The 26,045-nt window shown below is 38.8% G+C and overlaps 1 protein-coding gene across 5 annotated transcripts in view; it reads right to left on the bottom strand.

Moving 5' to 3' along the window:
- Window positions 1–25: 25 nt before the first annotated feature.
- The window catches only part of ICA1L (islet cell autoantigen 1 like), a 59,702-nt gene continuing 33,682 nt past the window's right edge, over window positions 26–26,045 (bottom strand). For 4 of the 5 annotated variants that reach the window (XM_043910366.1, XM_043910368.1, XM_043910365.1 and 1 more), the window contains 6 exons: window positions 25,866–25,951; window positions 23,974–24,017; window positions 17,205–17,279; window positions 12,099–12,353; window positions 11,165–11,254; window positions 5,108–5,246 (listed from right to left, as the gene is read on the bottom strand). In XM_043910366.1, the coding sequence (XP_043766301.1) occupies window positions 5,131–5,246; window positions 11,165–11,254; window positions 12,099–12,353; window positions 17,205–17,279; window positions 23,974–24,017; window positions 25,866–25,951 (666 nt within the window). In that variant the 3' untranslated portion in view covers window positions 5,108–5,130. Of the gene's footprint in view, window positions 163–4,986; window positions 5,247–11,164; window positions 11,255–12,098; window positions 12,354–17,204; window positions 17,280–23,973; window positions 24,018–25,865; window positions 25,952–26,045 lie in introns of those variants that run through there. The other variant, XM_043910364.1, reaches the window with a different exon arrangement.

Below are 26,045 nucleotides of genomic sequence, written 5' to 3'. Positions count from 1 at the left end.
GTTTATTCATTCCTTAGAAAAGCCACAAGTTGCTGATCAGGGAAAATGATCCCATGAAATTCATTTTACCTTGTAAGGTATAATACAGTCAAGGGTGTTGAGCTGAAATCATAATAAAGGCAGGTAACTGATAGCTTTCCACGTTCCAGTGCTTACAGAAACCTAGGAAGCCAGATACTGCTAGTTACTGTTTTATAAATCACAAGATCAGAATTAGATTAAGTAACTTATCCATGGTCATATATCTGAGAAATGTCAAAATCTGGCTTTGAACGAAGTCTGACTCCACAACTTAAGACTTAGCCACAAAGCCTTACTGCTACTTCTCCTGTAACAGTGACATTAATAAAATATAAGTGTCCGGTATCATTGCAGATGATGTGCCCTTGGGTCATCGCCTTGTTTGTTCTTTGTGGTATTCACTGGTTCAACTGCTGGTCGTTTGGTTCAGAGGGCAAAGAGAAAGTAAGCTGGTTAAACACCGGTTCCTGACCAAGCAAGTTAGTGACACAAATCCTTAAGCTCTGGTTTTTAAGGTTGCTATAGCTGCAGAAATTCAAAAGAACTATTTTCTTTAATTTGAGAAGCGTATCTTTGAGGGGCTTCCCTGGTGGCTCAGATGGTAAAGAATCTGCCTACAATGCAGGACACCCAGGTTCGATCCCTGGGTTGGGAAGATTCGCTGGAGAAGGGAATGGCTACCCACTCCAGTATTCTTGCTGGATAATCCCATGGACAGAGAATAGGCCATAGAATGGCAGGCTGTAGTCCATGAAGTCGCAAAGAGTCAGAAACGACTGAGTGACTTTCACTATCTTTTCTTCCCCCACTATCTTTTTTAAAGAGGCAAAAAGTGGGACTTTCAATCACATTTTTGGTGAATTTTTTTTTAATGTGACTTTTTGAGGTAAAGACTTAGAAAAGTAATTTTTAGTCTGTTACTTTGCATGCTTATTTCAGACAGACAGTAAAATGAATCACCCAGATGACAGTTTAGTTCCTATGTAACATTAACAGGAGTTACCCCTAGATGGTCAGGCTGTGGATGATTTCTTGGTCTTCTACTTTTCTAGACTTTCTAAATGAGAGAGCATTATTTTGAAATGGAATAAAGAAATTTTTTTTAAAGGTAGAAACATGCCCTTCAAAATCTTACCTGTTAACACCTTATGTTTTACTTATTTTTTGGACGTTGAATGGTTTTCTTTACACCACTGAGTCTTGAATTTAGATGCCAAGGACAGTTCTTAATGAACTATTTCTGCGTGCATGCTTAGTCACTCAGTCATGTCTGACTCTGTGATGCAATGGACTGGAGCCCACCAGGCTCCTCTGTCCATGGGGATTCTCCAGACGAGAAGACTGGAGTGGGTTGCCATGCCCTCCTCCAGGCGATCTTCCTGACCCGGGTGTCAAACTCACGTCTCCTGTATCTCCTGCATTTCAGGGGGATTTTTTTATCCACTGAGCCATCAGGGAACTCTTTAGTCTTCTTTTAAGTTGCACATAAAACATGGGAGAAGATAGAATATGTTGGGCTTATGGATGTGACCCATCCTAACAATAAGCATTTTTCTTCCCATCCTGCTCTGTAGGTTTTCTTTGGTATATTTAAACGAACCCTTATTGTCGTGTGTTTTAAATGCATTACTTTCAGTACTGGTGAGTTGGTTAATATGTTACAGTTTGTAGTTTAATGTAAAGTTAAAGCTTCCCAGTTCAATGTCTGCATCCCAAGATTCTGGGTCTGTTTCACTGCTCAAGGTAAGGAAATGCAGGGCCCTGCCAGTGCTATGGGAGATAGAAGTAACTGAATCAGTTAATCCCAGCTTTTTGTTCCTCCTTTCAAAAATCAAGTTAAATAATATAGCTTATATTTCACTGGTTATTGCATCCAGGCTCAAAATTTTGCTGTTTAGTATTCTGTATTTTGTTACTAAGAGTATTTACACAAAGAACATACATTCTATTATTTCCCATATCTTACAAAGTCCCTCCTGCATGAAATAAATTAGAAAGAATCAGTCTCACAAGGATATTAATTGCCCTGGTTTTATTTTCATTCTGTGGTATCTATATCATTCAAACTACCTTCTTAACTACTATGGTCCTGAGGTAAAAACCAAAGTTTTTGAATAGGGAAACAATAACTAGATTTGTATTGAACACTTTAGAAAATAAACTTTTTTATGCCATCTTATAATTTTATTATTAATAAAAGAGGCTCAGAAAAATAGCACATTCAAACTCCCTTTGTTGATACACAGTTAAGACCTTTACATTTCCAGATGGTCTGTAAAGATAGTTATGTGAAATATCCATGGTTGAAATACACTTTTTCATTGTGCAAATACTGAAACCTGTTTTGTTAAAACAGTTTGTTTCTAATCATATCAGACTTATGCTTTACAATTAATGAAAGATTTCAAAAAATACAAAGTTACACCAATTTGATCTTAATCTGCCCTAAAGTTGGTTGAAGAAAGATTAGGCAAATTTTGGTTCTTCTGGGGGCTTTTCTAAGTTTAAATGCATTTTTGTCTGGTATTAAAAAGTGTAAGATAGCTATCCCCCCCACTTAATATAAAAAGCATTCATTTATTTTGATAAGTTGTTCTCAGCTCACCCTTGGTTAAGGTTAATTTATTTATTTATTGAATGGTGGTTCTAGATTTAACCAAAGAGCAACTGATCACCTTTCTGTTCCCTGTTTATCCTGTCCTTCCTTTCACTCGCTACTGAATATGTGCTTGGTTTCCTATTACACCTATTTTAGGTATAATACAGCCAAGTTTCTGTTTCTGGCTCTTAAATTAATGATTGAGCTTCAAATAACTAACCTTGAGAAAAAATAAAAGTTTTAAATGTGCACTTCAAAAATGGAGTCTTTAGACTTGCTGAAGTTATAACTGGACTTTCTAAAGCAGTGTTGCTTTTGTGTTAAATGAGCAACTGGATACTCGTTGAAAGCAAAAATGTTAGAGAAACTTAAGAACTGAATAACAAAAATTCTCGTATGTTTCTATTTTTTTTTTTTAATAACCTTTGCTCTTGGCAGGCTGGGGGGCAGTCTTCCCCTCTGCATCCTCGGCCGGGGATGTAGGCCTAGTGAGAGTGGTGGTTCTCCTCTGCACGCAGAGTCTCTGTTTACGCCATACCGAGGACTGCTCTGCGTGGGTGTGACAGAGCTCTACAAGTGTTTCCGAACTAATGCATCAGTGAAAATTAATAAGAGAAAAACGGCAAAACTCAAGACAGTTAACATTTTCTGAGGTACTCCCAAAGTTAAGAACTCAGAGTGACCATGGATATAGACTTTAGACTGTGATTCATAATCATGACCCTGGTGATGGAATTTCGGTGGAACAATGTACTATACTCTGGCGAATTTCACTGAATAAAAAGGGAGAATTACAAACTGCTTCTTAAGGGTTAAACCAAATAAAGAAATAGGAATAAGCACGTGAAAATATTTTAAGGAACGTTTTACAGAATCTTTTAAGTCCGTATTTCTGACCCTCAGTTAGGGTCTTTCTAGCCTACCCACTACTTGACCACAGTTGTGGTTTTCCAAAGAGCCTGTGGGCAGTTCAGATCGTAGTTAGGTCAGACAGTTGTGGTTTTCCAAAGAGCCTGTGGGCAGTTCAGATCGTAGTTAGGTCAGACTGCTATGGATGGGAAGTGGACTGTGATTTCCCTGCCCTAGTCCATTCCTAAGAAAATGTTTTTTCTATATACAGTGACTCAGAGATTACAAGCAATTCTCCTGTAAATAATAATTAAGCTTGCTTGGAACTAGGAGTATACTGAAGCCTACTGTGAACATGTTAGTGAAAATGGTCACTTATACAGATACAGTGGACCGCACAATGATGGAACCGGGAGAACTGCCTCAGATCTAAAGGCTGGGCAGGAAGAGAGAATAGGACACAGAGTGACTTGTGTCTACAATGGCTGTGCTTACATTAGCATATACTTCAGCTTCCGTTAAATAGCCTGCCTTCTGATACTTAAGACTCCAAACCTTTCAAGGGTAAGTTTGTCCTTAATAATCAAATAGAACCTCAGCTGATGTCACCCACAGAAAAGTGAAAAAAATCAAAGACTGCTTTACTGATAATATAGAGCTTTCTGTAACTTTGCCAGAAAGTATTCTGGATTAAATCATGTTCAGAAATACTGGGTAAGTATTGCACATCTGTTCGAGGGTGAGTTCATTAGATTTTTCCCTCATTCAAGTAGACGTTTCTGGGTAATTGCAGGAACACGACTGCAGTTGCCCAGGGAGTACCCTCCCCTTGTCTTCTTTCAGGCGGCATGTGAATACAGGGCGTTGTGATGGCAATGAGTGCAGACTTAGGCCTGAAGACACAATGAAGTACAATGTTGAAATACTGCTGGACAGTCCTGTGGTTTATAAGATGGGAAGAGTTTTCTGTTTCTACAGAGGGTGGACTTAGCAAATAACTCATCCTGCTACCTTACCAAAAAAAATTCAATAATGAAACTGGAGGGTGTCCATGATTTTGTATGAAAGAAAAGAACTGAGATACTACACTTTAGCCTCCAAGTGGAGAGAACAAGTACCGAGTTTTCTCTGTGATTTCATCAAAGAAAACTGAGTTCTCAAATCTTATTCTACCTTTCTAAAGACAAAAGTAGTCTTGTTTCTAGTGCTATGTTCCACAACAGAAAATTCCCCCTGCCAGTGTTTTATTTAAAAGCCAACCCCAAATCACAACCCAGTTTACATGCTGTCCTTTATCTACATATAGAAATCTCACAGCCAGCAAGGCAACTCATACATAAAAGGCTTTCCAAATAAATAAACCCAATCCCTATTGACAGTTATCCCTACCTGTTAGCCTAAGTTTTGGTATCAATTTCAGACTCAATAGTCTCTAAAGTTTTCCATATATTACCAACTGCTGCAGATCCAAGATATTAAATAGACACTTAATATATAGAAATGTGGTTGGTCCTTACCATCTGTCTAAAGTTGGCTGTCAAGTGTTAAATTTGCAAACACAATGTCTTCGTATGTGAGTGACAACATAAACTCCTTTCCACTAAGGCAGTAAGTTGCAAAACTGGTGTCTCAAGGCCATTCAAGAGGCATCGTAGTTTCAGTCAAGCATTAAGAAGTTCATCATCTGAGTGTCCAATAGCATCTGGGTTTGAAAGTGGATCCAAGTCTGCAAATAGATTGAACCAGGCTGACATGTCTTGGTTACCACTGTTGGGAGCTAGTGAAAAAGGAAAAAAAAAAACCACATTGAAGAGTCTCAGATTTTTTAAAAATCACATCATTGTACCACATTTATGATTTTAAAGTAGACACTGATTCTTTTGAATCAAATTTAAGACAACTGACAAGAGTAAACATCGATTATGTCTCCTTGAGGATAATTTTGAAAAGCTAATGTAGATAGCTCATGCTTTGCTGAGGCTACTTAAGTAACTGCATGTTGCTCTGAGAAGGACTTGATTAAAAGTGAAAGGCAGGAAGTAATAGAAGACTCTCAGATAAGGCTCAAGGTTAAAAGTAACCTTTGTTCCTACACTTGCAAACTTAGTGCCTGGAATACGTATTTATTATCAAGGTATTCCTAAAATACTAGATGCAGGGGAAACAATCCCCTCATCCTGTCACCAACAGTTCTCATTTTCCGTTACAGTTGTTCTGTCTTTTCCATGTGTACTTTACAAATTTTTGATAAATATATTATGGAATGAATTGTCTCAAATACAACTTCCTGTTGACCAACTCTCTCCTTGTGGAGAATGGAAAATTGCATGTATGGATAATCTACAAGTAATGGGCAGATAGTCAAGAACAATACATTTATGCTGAAGGCTGGGACTAGTGAAAGACTGTTCAGTGGCACGGACAGTGGGTCATCTCAGAAGGCCAGGGGGTCCAGAAAGCTGGGCTGAGACCCAGGGGACAATCTGAAGACAACATATGAGACCAGAGACGCAGTGGGCAGAGGGTGGAAGGCAATCCAACTCGAGAGGCTAAAGCAACCTCCTCTTACAATCATGGCCATCACTTTACACAGTAGAGGGGGCTGGAGACCCCACGCCTCAGGGATCCAGACAGAGTGAAAGGCAGCCTTGTGTGACCAGTTCTGCTTCTGGGAACCCCAAGGGAGTGTCACTGATGCCCACACGAAACTCTGGCTCTGAGTCCTGGGTGTACTACCTACTAATAAGTAACAATGAGCAAGTCATCTAACCTTGAGTCCCCTTGCTTCCTCATTTGTAAAGATCATATAATTTATTATTAAACCAGGCTACTTGAGAGGAAGTGGGGCGGGGGGGGGGGGCTATTAATAATTAAACTTGAAGAACAGTGTCAAGCAGGACATGTGATTGTTCCATTAATGCCTAAACTCCCTCAAACAGCTGTTGAGGGGTTCTGATGAGCATATGAAGATTGTACAGCATTCTACAAATGTGGATTGGTTTTATATTTATCTGTCACAATGGGAAATAAAGGTCTTAATTACGTTATTTTCACGGGGGCTCTCCTTGTGCACTTTTCTTGCCCACAGAGACTCTTAGAGGACAGCAACTGGAGGGTGAGTGAGTGAGTCAGGTGGTGCTGGTGGTAAAGAATCCACCCAGTGCAGGAGGCAAAGAGACGGGGGTTCGATTCCCCGGGTCGGGAAGATCCCCTGGAGGGGGGCACGGCAACCCACTCCAGTATTCTCGCCTGGAGAATCCACGCACAGAGGAGCCTGGTGGGCTACGCGTGGCACAGAGTCAGACACGACTGCGGCGACTTAGCACGCATGCATGTATAGAGGAAAAAGTCCAAATAACTAATTTTCATACAGTAAAAGCGACCATAAAAATACCGACATCAAGAAACAGAACATGACCGCCCCTCAGAAGCTCCCTCGTGGCCCTTCCAGTCACTGCTCACACCACCCTGACCCAACCTCTCACCCAGCATCACAGATAAAACAAATACCCTTCGGGGCTGTGAGCAACAGTGCTGTCAAAACACCCTTCTGCCTCTATTTTGGTCAACAGGTGAATGCATTTCTGTGGGATGTGTACCTAGGAGTGGAAGGTACATGCACCTTGTGGTACGTGTATTTCAGTTTTAGCAGAAACTGCCAGTTTTCCAAACGGTAATAATAACTGACACTCCCACAAGTGGTGTCCGGGTTCTTCCATGTCCTTGTTAGCACGAGTGGCTTTCATTTCTTATTTAAGCTGTTCTGATAGGTGTGTAATGGTATTATTGCATTTTGGTTTTAGTTTGCATTTCCTTAAGGTGGATCAGCTAGTAAAGAACTCACCTGCAATGTGGGAGACCTGGGTTTGATCCCTGGGTTGGGAAGATCCCCTGGAGAAGGGAATGGCTACCCACTCCAGTATTCTGGCCTGGAGAATTCCATGGACTGTATATAGTCCATGGGATTGCAGAGAGTCGGACATGACTGAGCGACTCACTTCACTTCACTAATGACTAATGAAGTGGGGGGTACTTAATGAGTGAATTTTAAAATTGTTAAGAATTTTAATTTTTATTAAAATTCTAAGGCTTAATTTTATTGTAGCTTTTTGCTGAAAGCTTTTCCCCCTTATTTCCCCTCCACAATAAGCCTCAAGTATTACAGGCAAATAGCAGCGTTCCCAGTATCTCAGCTTTTTTGTGTTCACTGGTGAAATTTACTCACTTTTTTAATGATTAAACACAATTAAGTTTTAGTGAGTTTAAAAAGAGAAAACTAAATAGTCTGAATCCCTAAGGGTGTCTGTATTCAGAATTGGCTGCTGTGAATCTGTGATTTGCTTGGAATTGACGGATTCCCCAGCTGATTTATCCCAAAGTATTAGGAAGAATAAAACAGGATTCCATGAGCCCACAATGATACCTATCAACAAGTCAGTAGAAGGACAAGACAGAGCTTTTCTGTACAGTGGGACAACGACTAGTAAGCGCAGAAGGAATGATGAAACAGAAAAGTGTCACCTGGCAACAACCACAGTGACAGACGTTTCACGCAGGAATTATCAAGGAATGCTAAGTTAGTGCGTGAAACTTTGATAATCAGAAACAAGCCATTCTCACAGGTTCAAAATATTTTTCCACATGATAATTATTCATCATCTAGTGAATAAACCTGGCAGATACCACCTTAACCAAGTGACTGAAGTTAACAGCATCGTAAGCAACGGGGCAGAACAGACACCGTGTGCCCCTGGTATGGTTTACTAAGAACACACGATACCGTTCCTGTGCTGCCAGTCCTGACAAGATGCAGAACCCGAATCTATGAGACAGCCTCAGATAAACTCAGTTTGAGAAATATTCTACAAAATAAACCACACACACACACACACAAAGCCACAACATGGAAGGCAAAGACTGAGGAACTGTCCCAGATTCAGAGGCTAAAGAGACTTGACAACAAGTACAGTGTGATCCTGGGTTGGATCCTGGTCTAGGAAAATAATCTTTTTCTCTTGTTCTAAAATACATTATATAATTTATAACACTATTTTATTTTATAACAACTGAAAGAATCTGAATAAGATCTATACATTGGATAACAGTTGTATGGTAATGTTTAATTTCCAATTTTGATCACTAAATTGTGATTATGTAAAAGGATGTCCTTCTTAGCAAACAGATGCTAACATTTTTAAGTCTGAAGGGCATTATGCCTGCTACTTAAGTCTCAGAATAATTTCAGTTCACAAGAAATTACATATATCACACACACACAGAATAAGGCAAACATGGTAACATTTTGGGAAATCTAGGTGGGAATATGGGAATATTTGGTATTATTTTTGCAAGCCTTTCTGTAGGTCTGAAATGGTTTGAAAATTTTAAAATATTGATACTACAAAAATTTAGATGTCAGCCTGAAAGTGCCCCCACTGGTCAACATGGGGACAATTTGAGAACCAAAATGATTAAGTACAGTAGTGATTATAAACCACAGAAAACGTATGAATCCATTCTGACACTGAATACATATGTAAATGGGGAATAAGAGACAGTTTTCTGCTTACTGCAGAAGGGATAGGCTCCTCACTCCAGTATTCTTGGGTTTCCCTGGTGGCTCAGGCAGTTAAGAATCTGCCTGCAATCTGGGATACCTGGGTTCGATCCCTGGGTTGGGAAGATTCCCCTGGAGGAGGGCATGGTAACCCACTCAAGTATTCCTGCCTGGAGAATCCCATGGACAGAGGAGCCTGGCGGGCTGCAGTCCACGGGGTCGCAAAGAGTCGGACACAACTGACGACTAAGCACGCAGCACCGGCAGGTAGAAGAAGCCAAGTGTCTGGCGTGTGAATGACATGTCAGTAAGGCTGTTTAAAAACTGTGATTAATGGATGAGTGGATAAACAAAATGTGGTACATCCATACAATGAAATATTATTCAACTTTAAAAGGGAAGGAAATCCTGTCACATGCTACAACATGGATGAACTTTGAGGACATTGTGCTAAGTAAAATTAGCCAGGTACAAGAAGACAAGTGCTTGCATGACTGTTTACATGAGGTGTGTAAGGCAGTCAGATTCATAGAAACAGAAAGTAAAATGGTGGTTTCCCTGGGCTGGGAAGAGAGAATAGGAAGTCACTGCTCAATGGATACAAAGTTTCAGATTTTTCATAGCAAAGTGCATATACTTTACTGAACTGTACACTTAAAAATGGCTAAGATGCTAGATTTTGTTCTGTGTTTTTACTACAATTTAAAAAAAAGTGTGGAGAGAGTGCTAGGGTTGGAAAATCACCACTTTTCACCTGTAGCAGGACAGGCTGAATCAGGCAAAAAGCAAAAATGGATGCTAAACCTAAGTGGAAACGCTGACCAACAAAGAAGATCAGGATGTGTACAAGGCTTCACAGCGTCTTCCCGCAGACCGCTCAGTCATCGTCAGGGAGGATAGAGCAAAGTGGTGATCACATGGGAGGAAAACTGGACACCACCTTGGGTGAGTGGTCAATAGGAACAGCCCCCATGTGCGAGAGAGGGACAGCTCTGAGCTCTTAAACCTGAGAAAGGAACATCACCTCTGTGTACTCCAGTCAGGATAATCTGAGCAGATATTCAGGAAAACCAACAGCCTAAATTTAATTACAAGAAGACCTCAAATCAAACTGAATAAGGAGCCTTCTATTGAAAACAACAGTGGAGCAGAGGGACGATATTCTTTTAAGATGCCCATATCCAAAAAAATCAAAAGTTGTGGAAATGTTTCAGATTAAAAGAGTCTCGTGAGATATGGCAAGTGCATACAGCACACGACCACAGGCTCCCCCACCCCTGCCTGGCCAGGCAGACGCAGCACGGGGCTAAAGGGCATTACTGGGTCAACTCAAACAAGATAAGACACTTAGCACATTACAGACAAGCATGCTGGCACTTCTGACATCACAGCCGTGTTGTGGGTGTGCAAGAGAACACACCTGTGCTCAGGAAACACAGCTGCAGCTTTTAGGAGTGAAGGGTCACGGTGCATGTGACGCACCCGCAAGTGGTTCAGATAAAACAACGCACGCATCACACACACGCCTTACAAAGCAAAGGGGACAAAAGCTGACAACAGGTAAATCTGCCTGGAGGTGTTCTCCGTGCCATTTTCATTTATGACATTTCTGTATGTCTGAGAAATTCTGTCCAATTAAAAAGTTACATCAACGTCAGTGACTAGGATTAATATGTATAAGATCCTGTAAGACAGGGAATGGGTCTATTTTCTATGTGTATCCTACATGGTAATTACAACATGAACCAGCTCTGCAGACAAAATATAGTTAGTACTCGATATATGTTGGCAATTACCATGTACAAGGTCCTATGCTACAAGCCTGAGTGCATTCTCTGTCAACAGGCATCTTGTGCACGAAGAGCATGTTCTATTCTAATTGTATTATCCATTATCAATAAACTTTAACACAAAATATAAAAGATTGAAGTAGAGGATATAGTTTACTATGGCAAGCCCACAAAGTCTAGTCATTACTTTCCACAGTCAGGGACAGCCAAATACAGCTTTCATTTTAATTCATTATTAACAAAATAATTTTCTGGACAATATGAGGCAAAGGCTATAAAATGATTCTTTTCTAAACTTACTTGAATTTGACTTATTATAATGGCAGATAATGTAAATAAATAACTTACATTTTGTTAATTTCTTTGGACTCTGTGAAGGCACTGGCTGGTTATCAATGTGTGAAAGAGGAAATTCTAATCCCCCAAAGGAGGCCCAGCCTGGGGAGACAAATAATAAAATTACACATTGTTAATCAAATGGGAAGTAGCATCAGAAAAACAAGGGAAAAATATCTAATAAAGGTCCTCCAATCTTTGTTCCAGGGTAATATTCCATAATATAATTAGGGCTTGGGAGGCCTGTTAGGAGGAGTCACAGTAACCCAGGAAACCAAATGAGGTTCTAAATGGAAGAGGAGTGGGACATTTGAGACACATTTTAGAAATGTAATTGATAGGACTTAGGAACCATTACGAAGTGGGGAACAATACGATTCCCAAGGCGTCGGGTTGGACACAGGATGGTGGAACAGCAGGTGAGTGGAGAGACTCCCTGTCATGTAAACAAAGCAAGTGACCCGTTTCTGCTCCCAGCTTTCTACACAGCCCTCCATGCCCATCGCCTTGCCCGGAAGGCTGTCATGGAAGCAGCTCCGGAGTTGTTCCCTTTTCTTTTGTCATCTCTGAGCTCACAGGAAGAGAATGTATCAAGTTTTGCTAGGTGGAAGAAACAGTGTCACCTGCCCTAGGCAGGGATAACTTAGCAGATCAAGAATTTTAAACAAGACACTGGTTTTCTATGTAGAGAAGATACCTGAGAAAGTCAATGAAGAAAATATGGGGTTTAGAGGAGGTGACAGGAAGACAGCCTTTGTTTCACTTTCCTTGACAGACTCCAGTGATACCTGTTGTTTTTCTTGTTGACTGGTGTGACTGAAGATTTTATCTAGCAGTACTGAAGCTAACTTAGTCTCCTTGTTGATTTCAGCACCCACATGTACCTAGTTTTGCTTCACAAATATACAGCAATTCAGGGGTGTCCAAATGTTGCACAGACACTTACTGTTGAAAGCTCCAGCAGCATGAAGGCCAAGGTCAAAGAGCTGCGAAGGGAGGAATCCTGCCGAGTGAGCAAGAGGCTGGGACCCCCCAGAAGGCTCCTGGCACGTGAGACTGGCCTTGGGGCTTCCAAAGACAGCCTGGCATTCCTGGGAAGCTTCACCAGCACCCCAGCAGCCAGGACTTAGGAGGCTGTTCAGAAACGAGAATTCCTTCTCAAAATCATCTTCCAGTGAATCTACTGGCAAATCTTTTGCAACTGTTAAGTGAACATAAAAACAAAATGACTTTTATCTTTTCAAGGAAATAAGAGTAGAATATATGGCAAATCAAGTTTGTTTCATTCTCATATTTTATTAACATAATTTTAACAAATAAAGTGATTAGAAGTTTATGTGAAGATAATTTCTAATTAGGTAGGCTACATATCAAAATTCTTAAATCCTTAAAGAATTCTTAAAGAAATTTGTTGAAAATTCTTAAAGAAATGTGAATACCAGACCACATTACCTGCCTCCTAAGAAATCTGTATGCAGGTCAAGAAGCCGTAGTTAGAACCAGATGTGGAACAACAGACTGGTTCCAAATTGGGAAAGGAGTATGTCAAGGCTGTATATTGTCACCCTGCTTCTTTAACTTGTATGCAGAGTACATCATGCAAAATGAGCACAAGCTGGAATCAAGACTGCCAGGAGAAATATCAATAACCTCAGATATGCAGATGACACCATCCTTATGGCAGAAAGTGAAGAGGAACTAAAGAGCCTCTTGATGAAAGTGAAAGAGGAGAGTGAAAAAGCTGGCTTAAAATTCAACATTCAAAAAACAAAGATCATGGCATCCGGTCCCATCACTTCATGATAAATAGATGGGGAAACAATGGAAACAGTGAGAGACTTATTTTCTTGGGCTCCAAAATCACTGCAGATGGTGACTACAGCCATGAAATTAAAAGACGCTTACTCCTTGGAAGAAAAGCTATGACCAACCTAGACAGCATATTAAAAAGCAGAGACATTACTTTGCTGACAAAAGTCTATCTAGTCAAAGCTATGGCTTTTCCAGTAGTCATGAATGGATGTGAGATTGGACTATAAAGAAACCTGAGCACCGAAGAACTGATGCTTTTGAACAGTGGTGATGGAGAATACTCTTGAGAGTCCCTTGGACTGCAAGGAGATCCAACCAGTCAATCGTAAAGGAAATCAGTCCTGAATATTCATTGGAAGGACTGATGCTGAAGCTGAATCTCCAATAGTTTGGCAACCTGATGTGAAGAACCGACCTACTGAAAAGACCCTGATGCTGGATAAGATTGAAGGCAGAAGGAGAAGGGGACAAAAGAGGATGAGATGGTTGGATGGTATCACCAACTCAATGGATATGAGTTTGAGCAAGCTCCAGGAGTTGGTGATGGATAGGGAAGCCTGGCGTGCTGCAATCCATTGGGTCTCAAAGAGTTGGACATGACTGAGTGACTGAACTGAAAGGTCAAAATGACCACATTTCACAATGAAATTAATAGCTATAAATATTTATGTATAAAATAACTAAGCAACCACATGTGTAAGACAGAAACTGTAGGAAATGCAAGGAAAAACAGAAGCTAATAATAGGAGACTATAATATACCAAGTTAAAAAACAGGCCAAGAGGACAGAAGTAAAGATGTGAAAGATCCAAACAACATAATCAACACAGTAGTTTGTATTTTTTTCAGCCATGTTGTGCAGCATGTGAGATCTTGGTTCTCCAACCAGGGATCAGACCTGCACCCCTTGCATTGGGCGGACAAAGTTTTAACCACTAGACTTCTGGGGAGGTTCTACTGTGGCTGTTCTTGAATATATACAAACCCTAATAGAAAATATACCTTCTTTTGAAGCACACATTGAAAATTCACAGAAATTAGTAACTAAGGCACACACACAAATCAGTTTCTTAAAACAACATGCTCTGATTACAATGAAATAAAATGAGACAATTCCTGGAGAAGGAAATGGAAACCCACTGCAGCATTCTTGCCTGGGAAATCTCATGGACAGTGGAGCCTGGTGGGCTACAGTCCATGGGGTCACAAGAGAGTCAGACATGACTTAGCAACTCAGCAACAACCACAATCGATTATAGGCAGGTCTTTCAATTGCCGGAGGATGGGGGCCCATTAACCCCCACTGAGTTCAAGGGTCAACTGTATTTGGTCTTGTGATTCCTATATTTATGTATGAAACAAAAACTTACTAAATTAGTACCTTAAATAAAGTGTGATTAAAGGATAAAAATGAGACCATTTTTTAATGAGACCAGAAACTAAAAGGCTCCTCTGCCTGCACATTCTTAACACCTTCTTTTAAACAACTCCTGGTTGAAAGGTGAATGGAATTTCTGAAAAATAGTGATAAAGAAGATGTTTCATATCATAATCCATGGGGTATTTAAATAATAATTAATAGAAAAATCATGACTACATTTATCAATAAAAATCAAAGAGGCTCCTGGCATGATACAATGGTGAGGTCCAGGGACCTGCATATCAGTTTTTAAGTAACTGGTGAAATTTATTTTAAAATCTCTGAAAATTTTCCAAGGACATACTTCAAATGAAGAAACATTTACACAAGAAGATCTATTAAGATTCAGAAAGAATGAAAGACTATGATATTTGAACTAAGAACCGTTCCTTTCCACCCTCCCTTTCTCAGTTCAACAAGATGACAATCTGCTCTAGTCTGGGGGAAGTCAGGGAGGGGACCAAGGAATAACTGCAAACAAGCATGAGAGAATTTGGAAGGTAATGGAAATATTTTCTAATTCTCTATTGTGATGGTTGCCCAACTCAATAAATTTACTAAAAGCCACTGAATTTTATATTTACAATGGGTGAATCTTATGGTATTTAAATTATACCCCAATAAAGCTGTTAAAAAAAATCAAAAGAGATTTTGTACAACTCTATGCAAATAAATTTGAAAACCCAGACAAAATGATTAATTTCTGAGAAAAATACAACTTACTAAAATTGATCCCAGGACAGGTAAAAAGGTTAAACTGATCAATTTCCACAAAGAAGAAAACTAAAAAAATCACAGGCCGAGATATTTTCACAGGGAAATTAATATCAATGAAAACATAGTAAATAAAATGTCAACAGACAATGCACAATGAAAAAGCTGGATTTATAACTGGGATCCAAAGATAGTGTAATATCAGGAAACCTATTAATATAGCTCACCATCTTAATGTATTTAAGAGCAAACATCAAATAATCACTGGTATAGATGCTGAAAAAGCTGTTGGCAAAATTCAACAAGGAGCGGGCATGCAACCATTCCTAATAAAATCTCTTGAGAAAACAGTAATGTGTGGATACTTAACAGTATAAAATATATACCTCAGTCTAAAAGCTAGCATCTTAATTAATTCAGAAACAGTCACTGACACCAAGATCAGGAAATGCTTGCTATTATTTCACACTGTTCTGGACGTAGTAACCAATTCAATTTTAAAAAAGAAATTAATTACAGTCACAGGCGTTGTTAAAGGAAAAACCAGACTATATGTGTTTGCAGAAGACATGATGGTTTACCTGGAAAGTTCCAGAAAATCACTCATAAAACTAACTCAAAGTATAAACAAATTTAGCAAAGTAGCAGGATATAAAACTAATATGCAAAAAAAAATAGCACTTATATACCCCAAATAGTAACCAATTAAAGATGAAATGGAAAGAAAATGTCATTTATAATCGCAATAAAAGAAAATATCAGAGATGATCCTAACTAGAAATGTTCAAAACCTACATAAGAAGGCTATATATGAAAGCTATACAAGTAAACCTTAACAGAAAGATGCCCCTTGTTTTTGTCTAGAATGTCTAGACATCATCAACCTGTCAGTTTTCAGACTTAATGTGATCACAAAGTATCAATGAAACTTTCTTATGGAGCCAGACAATTTGATAAAAAAAAATTCATATTGAGAAGTAAACACCCAAGAATAGTTAAGAAAACAATGAAGATGAAGATACTAGTCCCACCAGATACAAAAACACACAAGATAACTTTCTATAATTAAAACCACGTGCGTTTCTCTGGTGATCAAGTGGCTAAGAATCTGGCTGCCAATACAGGGGGTTTGATCCCTGGTCCCGGAAGATCCCAGATACCACAGAGCCAATAAGCCTGTGTGCTGCGACAAGAGAAACCACTGCAATGGAAGCCTGGATGCTGCAATGAAGAGTCGCCCCCTCCTGCCACCACTAGAGAAAGCCTGGATGCAGCCAAAAATAGATAAGTAAGTCTTTAAATAAAAAACGTGGCAATGGTGCATTGACACATCTATAAGCTATAAAGAAAGTCCAGAAACAGACTCAAATACGTATAGAAATCTAGCATATGAGTGGAAGTTAATCTCAAATTACTGAGGCAAAGATGGCATTTAAAAAAATAAAGGATAGATATTTGGAAAAATATAACATTCAATCCATTGTTCCAACACCATATGTGTGAATAAACTTCAAATGAATTGGAGATCTAAAGGTAAAAACAAAAAAACTATATAAATACTAGCAGAAAGCATAAACGAATTCCTCTAACCTGGGCTTTGCATAGGACATAAATCTAGATCCGATAAAATAAAATTAATAATAAATAATAAAATATATTATTTTATTATTATTAAAAATAAATAATAAAATAAAATTAATAATTTTAATAATTAATAAATTTGACTATATAAAATGTTTCAAATTTTTTTCATGGCAAGAAACAACTATAAGAAAAGTCAAAAGACAAATGACAAACTGGAAGAAAACATATGCAACATAACTGCTTGGAAGAAATGTTCAAGGCAGTGTTCACGGAGTGCCCACACGGGTAGGTGGTGGAGGCACGGGACAGTGAGATAAACAGCAGTCCTGCGCGTCCTCACAGCTACAGACACACGCCGCAGGGCCGACACGCGGAATAAACGAGGATTTAATTCCACTGTGACATGCTATGACGTAAAAGTGCAGGACCGCATTCCTGTGTAAAGACCTATCAGATTCTCATGTAAATAAAAGCCAAAGAATTTTAAATAATAAATTATCCACATATATTGTGAAATTATACCATTTTCAGAGTCAGAAAACTGAGGTGCTACAAATTCTTTGATTCGAGAATCTTTTTCCTTGTGATCTTCAGTTGCTGAAACAAAAGCACATGAAAGATTAAGTTGAAAAAGAGAAAATCTGGCATGCTTATTTACTATAGTAGTTTATAATAATTTAAACCCAACTGTTCAACTGACCAAATCAGATTATAATCCACATATATAAAAATGTAAAGATTATAGATAAAGATTACATATGTATAACAATTTTATAATACCCACAAATATTTAGGTCCTCTGTTCTATCCATGCCCTCTTAAAAGTTTTCACATTCCATGTGATTCACACAGTGGCTATGGGGAACAATATGGAAGTGCCTCAAAAAAGCTAAAAATAGAACTACCATATGACCCAACAATGCCACTTCTGAGTACTTATCCAAAAAATAAAAATAAAAACACTATTTCAAAAAGATACATGCACCCCCATATTCACTGCAGCATTATTTACAATAGCCAAGACACTGAAAGAAACTAAGCGTCCATCAATGGGTGAAAAAAGAAAATGTGGTTCATATACGCAATGGAACATTATTCAGCCATAAAAAGAATACACTCTTAACATTTATGACAACACGGATGGACGTTGAGGGCATTATGCTAAGTGAAATGGGTCAGACGAAGACACATACTGTACCATCACACTTATATGTGGTGTGTAAAGAACAAATGATACCTAAGCTCATAGATTTAGAGAACAGGGGTGGTTGCCAAAGGCTGAGGTGGGGGCACAATGAGTGAGGGAAGTTAAAAAGTACAAACTATCAATTATAAAATGAGTAAGTCATGGGGATGTAACCTATAGAATGTTGATTATAGTTAGTACTTTGTTACTATTGTTCAGTTGCTAAGTGTAAGACTCTTTGCAACTCCAAGGACTGCAGCATGTCAGGTTTCCCTGTCCTTCACTATCTCCCTAAGTTTGCTCAGATTCATGTCCATTGAGTCGGTGATGCTATCTCTAACCATCTCATCCTCTGCCACCCTCTTCTTTTGCATTCAATCATTCCCAGCACAAGAGTCTTCTCCAATGAGTTGGCTCTTTGCATCAGGTGGCCAAAGTACTGGAGCTTCAGTTTCAGCACCAGTCCTTCCAATGAACATTCAGGATTTATTTCCTTTAGGATTGACTGGTTTGATCTCCTTGCAATACAAGGGACTCTCAATCAAGAGTCTTCTCCAGCAGCACAGTTAGAAAGCATCAGTTCTTTGGTGGTTTCCTTCTTCATGGTCCAGCTCTCACATGTGTATGTGACTACTGGAAAAATTATAGCTTTAACAATATGGATCTTTGTCAGCAAAGGGATGTCTTTGCTTCTTAATATGCTTTCTAGGTCTGTCACAGCTGTCCTCACAAGTAGCAAGCATCTTTTAATTTCAAGGCTGCAATCACTGTGTGCAGTGATTTTGGAGCCCAAGAAAAGAAAATCTGTCACTGCTTCCACTTTTCCCCTTTCTATTTGCCATGAAGTGATCGGACTGGATGCCATAATCTTAGTTTTCTGATGTTGAGTTTTAAGCCACCTTTTTCACTCTTCTCCTTCACCCCCATCAAGAGGCTTTTTAGTTCCTCTTCACCTTCTGCCATTAGAGTGGAATAATTTATATATCTGAGGTTGTTGATATTTTTCCTGGCAATTTTGATTCCAGCTTGTGTTGCATCCAGCCCGGCATTTTGCATGATATATGCTGCATATAAGTTAAATAAGCAGGGTGACAATATACAGCCTTGATGTACTCCTTTCCCAATTCTGAACCAGTCCTTTATTCCATGTCCAGTTCTAACTGTTGCTTCTTGACCTGCATACAGGTTTCTCAGAGACAAGGAAGGTAGTCTGGTATTCCCATCTCTTTAAGAATTTTCCACAGTTTGTTAAGATCCAGACAGTCAAAGGCGTTTGCATAGTCAATGAGGCAGAAGTAGATGTTTTGCTGGAATTCCCTTGCTGTCTCTACGATGCAGTGAATGTTCGAAATTTGGTCTCTTGTTCCTCTGCCTTTTCTAAGCCCAGTTTATACAGTTAGTAATACTTTCAAATACTGCATATTTGAAAGCTGCTAAGAGAGTAAATCTTAAAACTTTTCATCACAAGAAAAAAATGGTAACTGTGTATGAAGATGGATATTAACTAGACTTATTGTGGTGATCATTTTACAATATATACATATAGCAAATCATGTTGTATACCTGAGACTAACATAATGTTATATGTCAATTATACCTCAGTATAATAAGTATATATCATAGTGATTTGCAATTTTTAAGTTATGCTCCACTTATAATTATTATCAAATATTGACCATATTCCCTGTCGTGTACAATATATCCTTGTAGTTTATTTTTTCCCTCCTCCCGTCCTTGTCCCTGACAGTAACCACGAGCTTCCTCTCTATCAGTAATGCTGGGTTTTCTATTGTTGTTATGTTCAATAGTTTATTTTTTAGACTCCTCATATAAGTGACATTATATAGTATTTGTCTTTCTCTGACCTATTTCACTTAGTTCATTCATGTTGTTGGAAAGAGCAAATTTTCATTCTTTTTTATGACTGAGTAGTACTCCTATATGCATACCACATATTCTTTATCTATTTTCATCTGTTGATGGACACTTATTGCTATGAACAATGGGATACATGTATCTTTTCCAATTACTGTTTTGGGGATCTTTTACGGATATATACACCCATGAGTGGAATTGCTTGCTCATATGGTAATTTTATTTTTAGTTTTTGAGAAACCTCTATACTGGTTGCCATAGGGCCTGCACCAATTTAAATTCCCACCGGCAGTGTAAGAAGGTTCCCTTTTCTACACCTTTTCACAGGTATTTATTATTTGTAGTCTTATACCAAGGGAACATTTCATGCAAAGATGGGCTCAATAAAGGACATAAATGCTAAGGACCTAACAGAAGCAGAAGATATTAAGAAGAGGTGGCAAGAATACACAGAAGAACTGTACAAAAAAGTTCTTCACAACCCAGATAATCACGATGGTGTGATCACTCACCTAGAGCCAGACATCCTGGAATGTGAACTCAAGTGGGCCTTAGAAAGCTTCACTACGAAAAAGCTAGTGGAGGTGATGGAATTCCAGTTGAGCTATTTCAAATTCTAAAAGATGATGCCATGAAAATGTTGCACTCAATATGCCAGCAAATTTGGAAAATTCAGCAGTGGTCACAGGATTGGAAAAGGTCAATTTTCATTCCAATCCCAAAGAAAGGCAGTGCCAAAGAATGCTCAAACTATCGCACAATTGCACTCATCTCACACGCTAGTAAAGTAATGCTCAAAATTCTCCGAGCCAGGCTTCAGCAACATGTGAACCGTGAAAATTCCAGATGTTCAAGCTGGTTTTAGAAAAGGCAGAGGAACCAGGGATCAAATTGCCAACATCTGCTGGATCACTGAAAAAGTAGGAGAGTTCCAAAAAAATCTATTTCTGCTTTATTGACTATGCCAAAACCTTTGACCATGTGGATCACAATAAACTGTGGAAAATTCTGAAAGAGATGGGAATACCAGACCACCTGGCCTGCCTCTTGAGAAACCTATATGCAGGTCAGGAAGCAACAGTTAGAACTGGACATGGAGCAACAGACTGGTTCCAAATACGAAAAGGAGTATGTCAAGGCTGTATATTGTCACCCTGCTTATTTAACTTATATACAGAGTACATCATGAGAAACGCTGGGCTGGAAGAAGCACAAGCTGGAATCAAGATTGCCAGGAGAAATATCAATAACCTCAGATATACAGATGACACCACCCTTATGGCAGAACGTGAAGAAGAACTAAAGAGGTTCTTGATGAAAGTGAAAGAGGAGAGTGAAAAAGTTGGCTTAAAGCTCAACATTCAGAAAACTAAGATCATGGCATCTGGTCCCATCACGTCATGGCAAATAGATGGGAAAACAGTGGAAACAGTGGCTGGTTTTATTTTTCTGGGCTCCAAAATCACTGCAGATAGTGATTGCAGCCATGAAATTAAAAGATGCTTACTCCTTGGAAGGAAAGTTATCAGCAACCTAGACAGCATATTGAAAAGCAGAGACATTACTTTGTCAACAAAGGTCTGTCTAGTCAAGGCTATGGTTTTTCCCAGAGGTCATGTATGGATGTGAGAGTTGGACAGTGAAGAAAGCTGAGCGCTGAAGAATTGATGCTTTTGAACTGTGGTGTTGGAGAAGACTCTTGAGAGTCCTTTGGACTGCAAGGAGATCCAACCAGTCCATCCTAAAGGAGATCAGTCCTGGGTGTTCATCGAAAGGACTGATGCTGAAGCTGAAACTCCAATCCTTTGGCCACCTTATGTGAAGAACTGACTCATTGGAAAAGACCCTGATGCTGGGAGGGATTGGGGGCAGGAGAAGAAGGGGACAACAGAGGATGATGTGGTTGGAAGGCATCACCAACTCAATGGACATGGGTTTGGGTGGACTCCGGGAGTTGGTGATGGACAGGGAGGCCTGGCGTGCTGCAGTTCATGGGGTCGCAAAGAGTTGGGCATGACTGAGCGACTGAATTGAACTGAACTTGTGGTGACAGCCATTCTGACAGGTGTGAGATGATATCTCATTATAGTTTTATTTATTTTTAAACAGTTATTTGGCTGTTTCAAGGCCTTAGCTGGTGCACAAAGGATTGTCAATCTTCACTGCAGCACATGGAATCTTTAGTTGTTGCATGTGGGATATAGTTCCCTGACCCAGTATTGAAACCAGGCCCCCTGCATTGGGAGCACAAAGTCTTAGACACTGGATCACCAGCGAAGTCCCTCATTATAGTTTTAATTTGCATTTCTCTGATGATTAATGATGTTGAGCATATTTTCATGTTCCGGTTGGCCATCTATCTGTATGTCTTCTTTGGAAAGATGTATGTTCAGGTCGTCTGCCCATTTTTTAATCAGGTTGTCTTTTTGATCTTGAGTTGTATGAGCTGTTTATATATTTTGGATAATAATTTCTCATAGGTCATTTCATTTGCCAATTTTTGTCCCATTCCACAGGTTGTCTTTTGATTTTGTCAATGGTTTCCTTTGCTGTGTGTGCAAAAACTTTTAAATTTAATTAGGTCCCACTTATTTTTGCTTTTATCTCCTTTGATTTAGGAGAAAGATCCAAAAGAAAATTTTGCTATTTATGTCAAAGAGTGTTCTACATAGGTTTTCTAGGAGTTTCATGGTTTCTAGCCTTACATTTATGTCTTTAATCATTCTGAGTTTATTTTTGCCATATGGATGGACTTGAGTGGCATTATACTAAGTGAAATAAGTCAGACAGAAAAAAACAAATGCTGCATATAATTTATATGTGGACTCTGCAAAACAGAATAGACTAGTGAATGTAATGAAAAGGAAACAGACTCGCAGATATAGAAAACAAAGTAGTGGCTACCAATGGGGAGAAGGAAGTGGGAAGGGCAACTCAGGGAGAGGAGACGAAAAGACATAAGCTGTCATGTATAAAATAAGCCAGAAGGATGTTCTATAGTAGTATAACAAAGGGAATATAGCCAACAATATCTATAAATGGAGCATAATCTTTAAAAGGTGTGATCGCTCTGCTGTATATCTGTAACATATAATATTACATCAACTATACTTCAACAAAAAGGGGACATAACCACCGATACAGCAGGCTATAAAAGATAAAATAATTCTATAAGTGGATGTTGAAACTACAACAATATTAAAAAATATTCTCTAATTGGCTACAGGATTATGTATGCACAATCAGATAACATTTGGAACATATGTTTGATGGTATGTTAGATATATGAGCTCATGACTATTATAGTTCTTAGTTTCTTTTATCAGTATGGTCTGTATTTATGTGTATGCTTAAAAAATATTGGACACCTACTATGTGCTACATAGTTTATAAATATATCTAGCCTCCTGTCAGGTAGGAGTGTATGAGTCATTTTTCAGAAGAGAAATATGAAAAAGGCATAAATGACTCATTTTTTTTTAAAAAGTTAGGCTTCAAATCCAGATTTTTCTGGCTCCAAAGCTACAGTAATTCATATATACGTTGATTGTACATATAATGTATATTTATTTAAAAATAACAAATTTAAATATGAGAATAATTTTGAAACAATCATACTGCCCTGTGAAATGAATATCTACTCTAAAAGCAACTGTCTTAAAGAAGGCCAGAATTCCCTAAAGAAGATAACTGGACACTCTAATTATGATTGCCTGAAAGCTAACTCATTGCCAACCACAGTCTCTAGCTCCACCCGAGCAGGAAGCCTGGACTGAGGCCCCGGGCAGCTGCAGAGCAAATCCTACCACCTGTCCAGGCAGGGAAGCAGGTGAGCAGCCCCCCCCAATAGGGGAGCGTGGCCCTTGGCCCACCTGACCAGGATGCCCCAGAAGTGACCCTGGGGAGCCTCCGAGCCCAGTACCACATCCCAAATTAAATATAGTAACTATGTGAGGTGATGGATATGTTAACTAGTCTAATGGTGAAAATCATTTTGCAATACATACAAGTACCAAATCACCCAATTGTACACCTTAAACTTAGTGTTACATGTCAATTACAACTCAATAAAGCTGGGGGGAAAAGAGCACTCAGAAGTGTTTGTACATAAAGCGACTTAACGTTTTTTAATTAAATGAGTATTAATACAATCTCTCTGAAAAGGCTGCAACAAGCTGTTTTCACGTTTGTATGTGATCATTTCACATTTTAACGAATCTGCCATCTTACCTGGTTCACTTCCCAAGTTCACTTCCTCATCCGACAAAACTAACCTAAAGTAAAACAGAAAAATGGAAACATTTTGGTTAAAATACATTGGGAACTCATACTCTACAAACAGTTCTGTGTGGCTTGAGTTTTTTTTTAACTGAGGAGGCAGTTGTCTGGCAGATCTCCTAAAATGCGAGACAAATCTTTTCTAGAGCTACATAGACTGTAAAAGTAACCTTTCACCTCTTATTCTTTAAATGCACATATACTGAGTGTTGACTGAAGCACCAGGTACCACGTCCAGCGTGCTGAGCGCTGTGTGAAACACGACACGCACAGAGCATCCGCCAGCAAAGCCATCGAGCAGGAAGTTTAGTTTCCAAGCATTAAAAGGTTTTTGCTCAAGAATTCTTGGCAAGTAAAGTATTGGGAGGTTGGGGTTGACGCATACACACTGCTGTATTTAAAACAGATAACCAACAAAGACTTACTATTTAAAACATTAAAAATTTTAAAGAAGAGATTTAAAAAAAAAGAGTACTTTGGAACTACAGGGAATGAACTGTAGAAAAAATGGAGTACTCTATTTTGAACAAGAATTTGATGTTTACAAAATAAGGCACATTTGGCTAAAACATTCTCAACCAAAACTAATTTTGGAAAGTGTTATCATCCATCTGGTATAATAATGTAAAAAAATGAGATAAAGAAAGTTTTATCCTTTTTTTTTTTTTTGGCTGTTCCGAGCAGCATGTGGGATCTTAGTTCCCAGACTGGGGATGGAACTCACGCACCCTGCATTGGAAGCACAGACTCTTAGCCACCAGATTGCCAGAAAAGTCCCGAGAACCATTTTTCATTATTCTTGCGGTATAAACTCACAACTCTAGTGTTGGGTTTTTTTAAAACAAGCCTTTAAAGACACTTAAAAGCAATACAGTATTTATTTGCAAATACCACAGAAATAAACCTACAGAACAAATAGTTTGATATGGAATGAAATTTTCAATGATGGTATACATAGATTGTGTTTTAAACATTTTGGACAGAAGAGAGGGTGAGGTACTTTGGAACCTGTTAGTTAACTTGAAAGGCAGCTTTCGTAAAGCTGAAGATGCAGGAGAAGATTCCGAATAAAACTTTCATAAAATGTGATAACAAATATAGTTACTAAATTAATAAACAATGTACAATTTAAAGTCTCAATATATGTAACTAAGTTAATATATTTAATTTATATCTATACATTTGATTACTTAATCTATATTCTAAAACATCTGTATATCCAAGGTGGTAAAAAAAAAAATTTGTTTGGAGATCCCCCTAGAGAAAAGGGTGAAATGCCTGTGTTTCAGATCACCTTTCACTCAACAATACAGTGTTGTCATTGTTTGGGCCTATTTCTGGGTTCATCATTACACTCAGTGCAGTCTAGTTAAAATGACAAGTGGCGGGTCTGCAAGGAAAACGAAGGTAACATGTAACTAACGGGAGCAGGCGACATGAAGGATGAGCACAGAAGGGCCTCCATCCCAGTCCCCTCGGTGTTGTCTTGGAGACGAGCTGTCACCAGCTTCCATCTCATAGCCACCAACACCTATCTCTTTATTTTTCAAGCTGTCCCTTCTGGGACTCACTAGAGACAGGCTCTGAGTACAAGACCCAGTATCCTGCACTAAATAATTTGGGGTTATCACCCAATTGTTCTATACTCCTATCACCAACTTTGCCTGCCATGCCGAAACTGGGGTTAGGGGGTAAGTTTCAGAGCAAATGTCTAATGTTAACTGGAAAAATGACATAGAAGTATTCAGTATTTGGTAAACCAAAGAAGAAACAACTCTTTCCAAGTACATAATACAATGGCATCCAGAACTTCCCAGCACGATCTGTAACTTCTGTCCGCTTACCTACTGAGGTTTTCAGGGAGAGAACTGTCTTCTCTTCGTCCCTCCCTGTGGTCTTCAGTAAGCATCATTGGAGAGTCTTGTAGTTGCTAAGCATAAGAAATTTAGTGTTAAGTAGGTGGAAGGAATCTTTTTTCTCTTTGTGCAAACAAAAATGAGAATAAAAATTCTAAAGAACAATAT

Source organism: Cervus elaphus, chromosome 8 (assembly GCF_910594005.1).
Source record: "Cervus elaphus chromosome 8, mCerEla1.1, whole genome shotgun sequence".
Taxonomy (NCBI): domain Eukaryota; kingdom Metazoa; phylum Chordata; class Mammalia; order Artiodactyla; family Cervidae; genus Cervus; species Cervus elaphus.
Note: the sequence above shows the minus strand (reverse complement) of the source record. Positions and strands in the feature narration are given on the sequence as shown.